This window comes from Chionomys nivalis, chromosome X (assembly GCF_950005125.1).
Source record: "Chionomys nivalis chromosome X, mChiNiv1.1, whole genome shotgun sequence".
Taxonomy (NCBI): domain Eukaryota; kingdom Metazoa; phylum Chordata; class Mammalia; order Rodentia; family Cricetidae; genus Chionomys; species Chionomys nivalis.
This window is the reverse complement of record NC_080112.1, coordinates 107,636,544-107,649,286: the sequence shown is the minus strand read 5'-3', so window position 1 is coordinate 107,649,286 and position 12,743 is coordinate 107,636,544. Positions and strand designations below refer to the sequence as shown.

At 42.6% G+C, this 12,743-nt stretch overlaps 1 protein-coding gene and 1 long non-coding RNA gene across 2 annotated transcripts in view; one reads left to right on the top strand and one right to left on the bottom strand.

Moving 5' to 3' along the window:
- The window catches only part of LOC130867712 (uncharacterized), a 145,931-nt gene that overhangs the window by 16,232 nt on the left and 116,956 nt on the right, over positions 1-12,743 (top strand). The gene's annotated exons all lie outside the window — the stretch shown is intronic.
- LOC130867710 (E3 ubiquitin-protein ligase RLIM-like) lies at positions 10,426-12,090 on the bottom strand. Its single transcript, XM_057759833.1, has one exon. The coding sequence runs from the start codon at positions 12,088-12,090 to the stop codon at positions 10,426-10,428; it is 1,665 nt and encodes a 554-aa protein (XP_057615816.1).

The following is a 12,743-nucleotide window of genomic DNA, read 5'->3' as shown; positions in this document are numbered from 1 at the left end:
CAAACAAAAGAAAACAAAGTGAAGAATCAGAAAGATGGCCTGGACTGTGCATGACTGGGCTTTGGATTAAAATCAGACTGGTCCTATGCACGATTCTTGTTTGTAATTACAGCTTGCAATTAAATGGGACAAAAAATTCAAAGAAACAAATAAAACAGGACTTAAAATCTGTGTGTTTGGCGATAGTATGTATTGGGAGAGTGTCTCTTTCCAGAAGTGTAAACGTATATGGGAGGGGGACTTAAACTGTCTATATTAGTCAGGGTTCTCTAGAGGAAAACTGAGAGAATGTATATAGCAGTGACTTACAGGCTATGGTTTAGCTAGTCCAACAAGTGCTGTTTCCTGACAGAAGTTCCAAGAATCTAATAGTTCAGCCCACGAGGATGAATGTCTCAGCTGGTCTTTAATATACATCGACATACAGAAGAAGGAGGCACCAATATCAGTGAAGGAAACCCTCGGCAGCTGGATAGATAGACTTGCTTGTGAGTGTGAAGGCCAACAAGCAAAGGGCAAAAGCTTTCTTCCCCCACGACCCTTATATATAGGTGAGGCCCAGATTTAGGGTGGGTCTTCCCATTGCAAATAATCTGATTTAGAAACATCCCTCGCAGGTATGTGCAGCTCCTTGGGTTTTTAGTTCATTCCAGATGTAAACAAGTTTTAAACCAAGAATAGCTGTCACACCGTCATTTAGATTCTGTCAAAGAGTTCAGAAATACAGTGCCTCAGCCATCAGGGAGATTCAGTCTCTACTACTAGAAACAGAAGTATTGACACCTTACCAAAGCAGAAGACTCCATCCAGTGTGAGACACCAAAACAGACAGACAAACAAAAAACAAACCCATACCTTGTGGCCTGTTTCAATGCTGGAATGAAATATCAGAGGGACAAAGGCAGGGACAGAGGTCTTTCTTGACTACTAATGGCAAAGGCTTACAAGAATAAAGGAATTGACAATAAAGCTCCCAGTTATGTTTGTGACTGAAGATTAAAAGTGATTGTAATAACCCATAGTACCCAGGAGTTCTATACTGGAAAAAGCAACTGTCACCGACCCCCTTCCCTCAATTTTTACGTCTTTTAAGACACAATCATACATATTTTTGATTGTTTTATTTTTTGCATTTAACCCTAAACTACCAAAGGAGAGTTTATCTTGCCTGATGGTACTTTATTGATTTATTTATTTTTGGTTTTTCAAGACTGTTTTTTAAGCCCTTGCTGACCTGGAACTAACTTTGTAGACCAGGCTGCCTCAAACTCACAGAGATCTACCTGCCTCTGCCCAGCATAAGTCCAAACTAGTTTCTCTGAATTTTGTACATCTGGGGCCGACTGGGAGGGGGGTCACTGGCAGTGGCACCAGGATTTATCCCTATTGCTTGTACTGGATCTTCGAAACCCATTCTCTTTCGGTGGATATCTTGCTCAGCCTAGGTAGGGAGTGCCTTGGTCCTTTCTCAAAGCAATGTGCTTTACCCTCTCTGAGGTATGGATGAGGGTAGGGTGGGGGGAAGGTGGAAGGAATTGGAGGAAGAGAGGGAGAGGGAACTGGTATTGACATGTAAAATAAAGATAATTTGTTTTTTTTTTAAATGAATCAAGTTAGAAAAATAATAAAATGTGTGAAGAGAGAATGAAAAAATTCTTATTAAATATTTTTGTTAAACTTCGAAATTTCATTTTTATTATTTTTAATCTTATGAGTGTATGCGTGTCTGTTTGGGGAGTAGATATGTGTGCATGAATGTAGTTGCCTATGGAGGCCAGAAGAGGCTGCTTGATTCCCTGCAGTTGGAGTTACAGACAGTTGCAAAGCCATCTGACATGGATGCTCAGGATCAAACCACAACCTCTTGCTAGAGGTATGTGCCTTTCATGAGTAATCTCTCCAGCCCCTGTTTACTGATATTTTAATTTCAGGTATTTCCTATTTGTTTGTTGTAGGAAATACGATGATTATTACACTTTCCTATATTGTATATATCTTTTTTCAGAGAGTTAAGATTACTTCCTTTTTCACTAGTTTAGTGCTGTGTGTGTGTGTGTGTGTGTGTGTGTGTGTGCATCTGCCTATCATTAGTAGTCTAGCTAAAAAGAGCCTGTGCTGGCTAGTTTTATGTCAACTAGACACAAGCTAGAGTCATATGAGAAGACAAAGCCTCAATTTAAAAAAATCCTCAAAGATCAGGCTGGGGGCAATCCTGTAGGGCTTTTTCCTAATTAGTAAATGATATAGGAGGGCCCAGCCTATTATGGGTGGTGCCACCCTGGGCGAGTGGTCTTAGTTTCTGTAGGCAAGAAGACTGAGCAACTCGTGAGAAACTAGGGCTTCTGCTCCAGTTTCTGCCTCCAGGTTCCTGCCCTGCTTGAATTCTTGTCTAACCTGCTCTCGATGATGAACTAAGATATGGAAATGTAAGTGAAATGAACCCTTTCTTCCTCAAGTTGCTTTTGTCATGGTGTTTCATCAATGCCATAGTAACCCTAACTAAAACAGACTCTAAAGCGCTTCCCAATATGGACCATGGCCTAGGTAATTTGAAGGTTTCATCCTTCCCAACCCCCGAAGTCATCTTCTCAGACCTCTCTAGTCACTGTCTCTACTCCACAACATAGCTGTTTTCCTGACATTCCCTTTCACCCACTTCCTGGGAGTTCTCTTTTATCCAGCTGTGGCGATGCAATATTTTGAAACTGCCGCACACATTCTGAGAGTGGAACTTCTGCTGGACCCCATGAGCAGAATTAATAATACACCTTGAGGTCACTGAACACTTAAGAATGCTAGCCTACTGTGTACTCAGACTGTTTGCTCGGCCTGCCTTTAAGAGAACTATGTTGTAACTGACATTACTTGCCTTGGATTTCCCATGTAATCAACTTTTACAACCTAAGCTGAGGCAGACCTAGTCTTAAACTATGTTCTTTTCCATGCCTCTGCCCCAGAACAATGCATTTGTAAAGCATTTGCTGAAAGAGGCAATTACAGAGGTTGAGAACAGGCTTCTACAATCTATCAGAGATCAGAAGCAACCATTTAAGGATATTGGCTGATAAACAATGCTGTTTTAAGTACTGCTTGTTCAGTGGGTCAGTTGGAATCAGTTGGAGCCAGTAGCTTAATACCTTGTTAAAAAAAAAAAAAACTCTGTTAAAGATTTCTGTAAAGTTTCCCATTCCTAACCTATGTGATGTTCTTTGTGCTGTTCAGTAAATACAGAACAAAGCCATCTGTGAGGAACAGACATACACAGTCACAGGCAGACAAACATACATGACAGACAGAAGATACAGTCACACCTAAACACGGGGACAGACGGATTCACAAGTCCAGGTCAGCAGAGGACAGAAGACACAGGAAGTCGGGGATAAATCTAAATAGACAGAGGACAGAAGATGCAAAAAGAAGGGAATTCAAATCTGAACAGACAGAGGACAGAAGACAGAGGAAGTAGGGAATTCAAATCTGAACTTGCTCTTGGTGAAATGAGCACAAGGAGGAATGCTTTCTTTTCTTATTGTGACACTGATGTATCATTGGTAACTTGGAGCTAATCACTAATGTTCGAAATCCATGAATCCAGCCTCTCAGAAAAATTGGGATTAACCTACCCCTGGACCCAGCAATAGCACTCTTGGGAATATACCCAAGAGATGCCCTATCATATGACAAAAGCATTTGTCCAACTATGTTCATAGCAGCATTATTTGTAATAGCTAGAACCTGGAAGCAACCTAGATGCCCTTCAATAGAAGAATGGATGAAGAAAGTGTGGAATATATATACATTAGAGTACTACTCTGCGGTAAAAAACAATGACTTCTCGAATTTTGCATGCAAATGGATGGAAATAGAAAATACGATCCTGAGTGAGGTAACCCAGACCCAAAAAGAAGATCATGGGATGTACTCACTCATAATTGGTTTCTAGCCATGGATAGGGGCCACTGAGTCTATAATTTGTGATCCTAAAGAAGCTAAACAAGAGGGTAAACCCAAGGAAAAACATATAGATATCCTCCCAGCTATGGGAAATAGACAAGATTGATGGGCAAAAAATTGGAATCTTGGGGGGTGGGGTGGGATGAGGGGTGATGGGGAGAGAAAAGTGTGAAGGAGAGGATGAGGGTAACTGAGGGAATCGGGGTGATTGGGGTTAAAGGAAGGTTGGATTGGGGAGCAGGGAAACTCATACCTTAGTTAAGGGAGCCACCTAAGGGTTGGCAAGAGACTTGAACCTGGAATGGCTACCAGATGCCCAGGGCAATGTCCCCAGTTAGTTCATTGGGGCACCTGAGGATAGGGAACCTGAAATGAACCTATCCTATAATCATACTGATGAATATCTTGCATATCGCCATAGAACCTTCATCTAGCGATGGATGGAGATAGAGACAGAGACCCACACTGGAGCACCGGACTGAGCTCCCAAGGTTATAATGAGGAGCAGAAGGAGAGAGAACATGAACAAGGAAGTCACGACCATGAGGGGTGCACCCAACCACTGAGACAGGGGGGCCGATCTATTGGGAGCTCACCAAGGCCAGCTGGACTGCTACTGAAAAAAACATGGGATAAAACCGGACTCTCTTAATGTGGTGGACAATGAGAGCTGACGAGAGGCCAAGGAGAATGGCACAGGAACTTTCATCTGGCGATGGATCGAGAGAGAGACAGAGACCCAATTTGGATCAACCGTCTGAGCTCTTAAGGTCCAAATGAGGAGCAGAAGGAGGGAGAACATGAGCAAGGAAATCAGGACCACGAGGCGTGCACCCACCCACTGTGACAGTGGAACTGATCTATTGGGAGCTCTCCAAGGCCAGCTGGACTGGGACTGAATAAGCATGGGTTGAAACTGGACTCTCTGAACAAGGCGGACAATGAAGGCTGATGAGAAGCCAAGGACAATGGCACTAGGTTTCGATCCTAATACATGAACTGGCTTTGTGGGAGCGTAGCCTGTTTGGATGCTCACCTTCCTGGACCTAGATAGAAGTGGGAGGACCTTGGTCTTCCTGTAGAGCAGGGAATTTGGACTGCTCTTCAGTATCGAGAGGGAGGGGGAGTGGACTAGGGGGAGGAGAAGTGGAGTGGGGATAGGGGGAGGGGAGCGGGAGGAGAGGGCTATATGTGGGAGGAGGGGGAGGGAAATGGGAAACGGGGAGCAGTTGGAAATTTTAATGAAAAAAGAATAAAAAAAAGAAAGAAAGAAAAAAGAAAAGAAAGAAAGAGAGAGAAAGAAAAGAAAGGGAGGAGAAGGAAGGGTTGGGGAGGTAAGAAGAGAGAAGAAAGGGGGGTGGGGAAGAAAGGAGATATGTCTGTACTTGACTTCAGAACAGTGACTCACTTTTTCTCTGTGACCCTCCCTGAGAATAAAAACTTCTGGCTGGGGGAAACATTAAAAAAAAAAAATTTGTGATAATGTGCCTCCACATGCCACACAGTCAATGCACTGGGTATTGAGTGGACTCCAAGTGGAAGCATTTCCTTTGTGAGAAAAATCTTTTTTATCTCTTTGATTTATCCGCTGTGTTTTATCATGTCCTAGTTTTGGAAACTCACAGATCAATTTGGCTCTCTAATTCTCATATTTTGATCCCCTCTCTCCCCTTTTGTACTGTATTCTGAGAACTTGTTGTTAATGTATCCTCTACTGAATTGAAATAAAGCAAAACAAACAAACAAACAAACAAATCATTCTTCTCTTGTATTTTGAATTTTGCAGAACAAGTTCTTGTTTTTAGAATGATCATTTTTGTACCGAGGATCAACATATACTTCATGGAAATAGTACATCTATATGTCTCACTAAGAACATTGATCTCTAAGTTATTCATGTCTAATTTCTGTCTCTTCCAAGTTCCTTGTTTCTGTGTTTATCTCTTTTGCTAAAGGCTTTTGTCCAATGCATCCCTATTCTTAATAATTTACTTGTATTTCAAAGTGAAAACTGTGTGTGTGTGTGTGTGTGTGTGTGTGTGTGTGTGTGGCAGTTTTTGACTGGTGGGTCTTGCTTAGCCATTTCTTTGGAAGACCCTAAAATTTAGTACCTATATGTCTTTTTTCCTAAGCCAATCAGATTCCCCTGATGGGAATCTACCAATTGTTTGTCCTAGGGATACATGTCTACCTACTAGCATTAAAGCTGATAGGCAAGATGGCTGTCAAAGGGTGTACTGAATCACCCTAGTCATCAGCTAGTCAATAATATTCATCATTCTCATTCACAACACTCATTGCGGAGTTACTTCACCAAACACAAACATGTATATATAATTATGTTCTTTATATCATTGTTAAACATGGGAAAAGTTTAAAGCACTCTATATGTCCAAAATGAAACATTAATTATAAAGCCCATGGTATATTGCCACAGTCTACTAGTAGGTAGGCATTATAAACAGTAAGGGCTCTGGTTACTGGAGTTGGATACCTCCCCAAGAGCTACTTGACTTTCGATTTCAACTGAACTGATCTTACCTTCACCTCCACTCCAACCACTCACCAAAGTTGGATTAAAATAGAATAGAGGATGCCCATTGAGAATTGTAATGATGGGGAAGATAGAAGATCTCTATCCCCACCTCCCTTCTCTTTGCCAAAGGAAGGCCTTGATGCCCTGGCAATTGTCTAGAAACTCAATTGAAGTACCTCTGTTGTAAAAGCATGTCCACTGTGGCCAGTTTCAAACCACCTATGTGACATTACGCTAATGTATTTTCTGACATGTTCTCAAGTGGCTTCCATGAGTTGTGGTGAGTTGACTTCAGTGCACCACTGGAAAAGAGGCCCTAGAATAGGATAGGAGTTATGCGTGCAGCTCAGCCACCCTGTTGGAGCACTGCAGTGATTAGACACATGCTCAGCCACTAGTTCTGTGCTGCAGAATGGCCATTTACCCTCTGGGGGTGGAGAACTCTAGAAAGGAGGGAACGATGGGATTGTCACTTAAAGCAGAACCAAATGCTTCTTGAGGTTTTTTCTTTTTTTTAAAAAAAGTAATTATTTACTGTGCATACAGTGTTCTGCCTGCCTGCATGCCTAAAGGCCAGAAGAAAGCACAGATCTCATTACATGGTGGTTGTGAGCCACCATGTGGTTGCTGGGAATTAAACTCAGGACCTTTTGGAACGCAGCCAGTGCTCTTAACCAATAAGCCATCTCTCCAGCCTGCTCCTTGAGATTCTTATCCCTAAAAGATATAGAAACCAGAGTCTTGGTGGAGATAGGGAGCATTGGTTTTCCACTCCTACCTCACCTAGCATACAGAAAAGGCACCGAGTCTAACACAAAGAATCACAGCCATCAGAGTAATAGGCAACAGGGAAATACAAGGGACAGGCCACATTTTGAGGTATTATTCTCCACTGTGTCCCTCTGTAGCCAGCTCCGCTGCAAATTTGATAAGAAGTGAAAAGTACCCCACTGGTTTTGCTCTTTTGTCCTTTGATTTCAAGGCCGCAATGATAAAGGCTACCAAGTGTGTAATACAAAGAGCACAGAGAGAGTATAAAGAGGACAGTGGTGAATCAAACAGGAAATTAAAGTTGGAAATCAGAGCTAAGCCTTATGAACCAGAGCAGGGAGGTTGAGGGGATGGCCCACAACTTTAAATCCAGCTTGTGAGAGACTGAGTTTGGAAAACCACTGCAAATTTGAGGCCAGCTTCTGATTCAACACTAGAGGCTATGAACCGAAATACATAGCAACAGCAGCTAAAATGGACTTGTTTGAACATCTCGAATACTACAGTATTATGGATCGGAGATCGCATCAATGAGCTTGCAGCCGTAGGAGAAAGAAACATAACAGGCCTTTTGAACCGATGAAAATCTTAGTATATAGTTGTCTTGGAATGACAAGTGTATAGCTATTTAGAAATTTTCTCACTTAACCCATGGCCATATCACTCTGAACATGCCTGATCCCGGAAAGTAAGCAAGATCAGGCCTGATCAGGACTGAGATGTGAGACTCTTGTTCATTCTGTTTTTTGGAGGTATGAATTTTGGATTAAACAGATTAATATATAAATGTCCACGTTACTGAAGCAGACAAAGGTGATATAAGGAACAGACATGAAGATATAAAGTTTGAAGAAATGAATTTTCTGGTACATGCATAGTTTATGTTAACACAAGGTGTGGAAGCAAGCTAGCTTCAAGAATTCTCAGGGGACCATTCATGAGGACACCTCCCTGGAAAGAGAAATGTCAGGGTGGAAAGGAGGCAGCAGCTGTAATGGTTTTACCTCAGGAATTCTCTCAGCCTACTTGTTCCTTCGAATATGCAGAGAGAACATAGAAACATAGTACAGAGTCGAAACAGAAAAATGATTGAAGTAATACAGCAAAGGTTCCATGTCTTATTAATCTTCCTGAGTAACTAGAAAGCTTGGTCTGAAAAGAGGAACAATGTTTTTCCATGATGTATCCACGAGCCAGAAACAGCTTGGCCTCCTGGAATTCTTAATATAAATTCTGTTTTTTCTCAACAGTGCTTTACAGGCACTGCTGGAAACAGCTTATTTAGCTTTGGTCACTGAAACAAATGATCTTACTTTTGACAATGGATCTAAGTATCAAGGTAAGTTTTCTGTTTTTCTTTGAGGTCACAGCTGTTTTTATTTGCTTAAAGTGTGACTGGGAAATATTCTTTCCTCAGACCTTGCCAAGTGAAGCATGATACAGTAATGTACATTTAAAAACAGGTTTCTGAAAAACCATTTACTAGGTAACTCAATTACAACACTGTTATTGATCATAAACATAGTGAACTGTACTGAAGGGGAAAAGCAGACACCCTCAAATGTGAGCTCTCTGTCTGTTACAAAGGTTGAGAGAGAATACTTTGTAGAGCAACAATAAGAACCGTCTTAAGACCCTAAGTGCTCTGCAAGCGTGGCTTCCATGTCCTGCACACTGTTGGTAAGAGTGTGAGAGGGAAGCCAGTCAGGAAAAAAATTTTTTAAAAAATCAACTAAGGCAGATTACAATTGATTTCTTTCACAAAAGAATTAAAAACATCCCCTCCATCCGTTTAAAAAAAAGTCATCTTCAAGGGGCCACTGCATTCTAGCAAACAGTTAGAAATGGCCTTTCACAGTCATTTGCAACATTGGTCTCCTTATCATGAGGAGTTGGAGAACTGACTTAAAGTCATAGAAGCAGATGGTTAAATACAAAATGTGTAAATGATAACCCTTCATAAATATAAGACATTGACAAAAGCAGAGAATACTGGGCACAGAAATAAAGTTTTTCCAGAAGAAAAAAAACTCCATTGCTTAAGGTAACAGATCTAAGCATTTTCCTACCTTGGATGGATTCTGAAAATCACGTCCCTAAAGACTGAATATCTCCTGGCACATTTCCTTATCAATTGTATGATCACCTGTTCCAACACTACCGTGTGAGCCTCCTCTCTCTCCCCAATGCCACCTCCATTAACATAGTGGTTCAACTAACATGTTCTTTATAGGGAAAATGTTCCAATTTCCCAACACAGTTCTCTTCAGTGTTACTGCAAATAGCTTGATGTTTTTTTTAAATTGTTTAACTTGGTTTTCAGCACCAATAAATCTCAACATTGTAGACTGCAAAAAAATAAAATAAAATAAAACACTGCAAACCTGTACACTAGTAAGCAGATTAAAAAATACATTTGAAGCCGGGCGGTGGTGGCACACGCCTTTAATCCCAGCACTTGGGAAGCAGAGGCAGGAGGATCTCTGTGAGTTCGAGACCAGCCTGGTCTACAAGAGCTAGTTCCAGGACAGGCTCCAAAACCACAGAGAAACCCTGTCTCGAAAAACCAAAAAAAAAAAAAAATACATTTGAAATATTCAAGGAAAATCTATTTTAGTACTTTCCCCGAGGCATTGAACAATGTAATCTCCCAACATTATTACTGCATGAAGTTCAAAGTAGGCCTTAAAGACAAAATCTTTCTGTAATAAAGAAAAAGTGCAAAGTAACAAAATGAAATGTAAAGTCTTTTGCAAGAATAGGAGTTTGGACACTGGTGAGGAAAATGATTTTCATCCTTCATTGTACACCTGACAACTAAACGAACAACCTCATCTTTAATGTCTGCAACACTAGTAATATATAATAGTCATGGACTTGGCCAAATACAAAAGCAACTCCCACTAAAAATACTTGTATTCATCCTACAGAACCTGAGAGATAGGAGTGCTATTCAAAAGTGTCCACATGCACATCGCGTCTGAAATATCCTTTCTATCCTGAAAGAGAAACTAGAAAAAAGACACGATTCCCTCAGAAAGCAATGACTCGATTCAGGTTTTGACTTTATATTAAAGTACCGCACAAAAACACGGAGATAAAGGAAGCGATTTCCATTTGCCGGTCACTATTCCAGCAACACAGCTTCGAGAGTTCTGCTCTCATTACAGAACCCTTCGTCTGTTCCAGGAAGACAAGACGACCCTGCGACAAATGGGACAGGTGTTATTCTCCCATAACCAGCGGTTGATGCAGTGGACGTGGTACTCATGGGAGCAAGGTAGCTCACGAAGTGTGTCGCCTTCTGTATATTCAGTAATGCAAATAGTACATGTCTTCAGTGCATCATTTTCACCAAAACTTCTCGTTGGCAAGTTATTAAGCTGTACATTGGTGGGTCCTCTAGTTAGGTGGTTGTCATTAAAGGGGTAAAGTCGGGTTGCTTCAACACCACCTTCAAACATCTGTGAGATACTTTCTGAATATTCATCAATGGAACTGGAGCCAGGGTTGTAGCTGGGGACGGAAGCAGAGTTGTTACCACCAGAGCTCCCTCTTCCACTCCATGGGAGCTCACCAAAAGCTGTTGTTCTTTGCCTTAACCTGGTTTGAATCGGAAGAGATGTAGTTTGCCTTGATCCAGTATTGAAGATTGTAAGAGTGGAAAACCTGTGAGTACTCACATGGGTTCTCCTAGTTGCACGTGTAAAGGTGCCTCTAAAACCGCCAGGTTCACGTTCATAAGTGACCGTGTTGTTTGGGGTCTGAGACCTTGACCGTGTTCTGCTAGCTATGCTAGCTCTCTGCCGGTCTTCTGGCAGCAGAACTCTTCTGACTTGAAGGTCTCTGGTTGGAGGTCTTTGACCAGATCCTGCCGCTTCACCACTGGTATCTGTGTCTGAAGAGCTTGTCCCTTGAGCGGCAGAATTTCTTGACCCAGAAGCCACAAAACGACCTCGACCTAGCAACTCAGGTCCACTTATCTGGTGTCTCAAAGTCCCATGGTGAGGGGCTCTAGAACTTCCCTCGATCTCATTTACCAAAGGCTGCTCAAAAGTCTGAGATGAGATGCTATGATGAGATCTTCGTGGAATTTCATTTGCTGGGTGCAGAGAAGACCTACTTCTTTCAGCTCTGGCTCTGGTTCTTCGCTGGTGTTCTGGTTTCGGGCTTCTTGCCCTCCTCCGACCTCTGGTGGATGGCACATCTGTTAATGCTTCAGCAGAACTGTGTTCTGACCTAGGTGTTCTGGCAGATGATGTCTCAGATGCTGAATTTTCCATTTGCCTGTGGATGCTGCGATCCATGTTTTCTACACTAAGACGTGTAGCAGATGGTTCATTTTCATTCTCTGAGGTTTGGCTTCCATTATTACGGTTAACATTTGTCTGTAAACTGAATCTGAAATCACCACTGTTTGGATTAGTGTGGCTCACTGCCCTCCCGGAATGATGTCCTCTCTGCCCACTTCTTGTTGTATCGCCAGTCTGTCTGACAGAGCTAAGCCAATCTATTATGGAGTCACCATTGGACTCGTCATCTGCAGAGTCTCCATTTTCTTCTGAACTCTGCTGTGGCGGTGGCGGCAGCAGCGGCGGCGGTGGCGGCGGCCCCTCTTTAATTTGCTGTAGTCTTCTGAACAGCTCCTCCTCAGTGCTTTGACCTGGGGTGCCTAGCAAATTGTTGTCTCTCAGAAGTCGATAGTCTTCTCCGCTCAGATTATTTACAAATCGATAGAAAGCTTCTTCCCGATCCAAGCGATCCACTTGCCTTCTGCGCTGTGCTGCAGATTGGTCATTTCCTTGATCGTTGGAATCGGAGTTTTCCATCTTGATGAACAAGTGGAGGATTATCTGTCGGTTACGACATAGTACTGAAATCCAATCAACCGGACCTTCAGTTTTCTTCACTAGGCTTCGGTGGTCCTGCCAGAAGGGGACTGGCTGGGCTCTGCCGCCTCCCCTGCCCACGAGGCCGCCTAAGCTCTGCCGCTTGCCTGCCTCCTGCTCTCTAGCCTGCCTCAGAATGCCTGGGAGAGACCCGCCTCTAGCCCAGCGCCTGCCCATTCTGAGACGTAGCTCCAGCAACCATTATCTTCCCCATTGTTACCTAGCAGTGACAGAAATCCACTCAAGATAACTTTTCTTAAAGTCACCCCAAATTACCTATTGAATGTATTTCAGGTCCCCTTTCTCAGCTACTCCACAGGACTCAAGAAGTCCTATTTAGAAAGCAGATGATTCAGCCAAAGCGTACCAGGTGGGACTGGGGAAGAGGGACTGGTAGTCCTACTCGTAGGACAAACCCACTCTTCTTGCAAGGCTGGCATCACGCTGGGCAATTTAGTGGGATAGTGACTGCTTCATGATAGGTTGGCATCACACAGGATGTTCATTGTGCCCTTCCCCAATCACAGTGGCTAGGTGCCATCATGAGAAGGAACCAAGGGGTCGACCTTCGCTACTCTGGTGTCATGAGAACA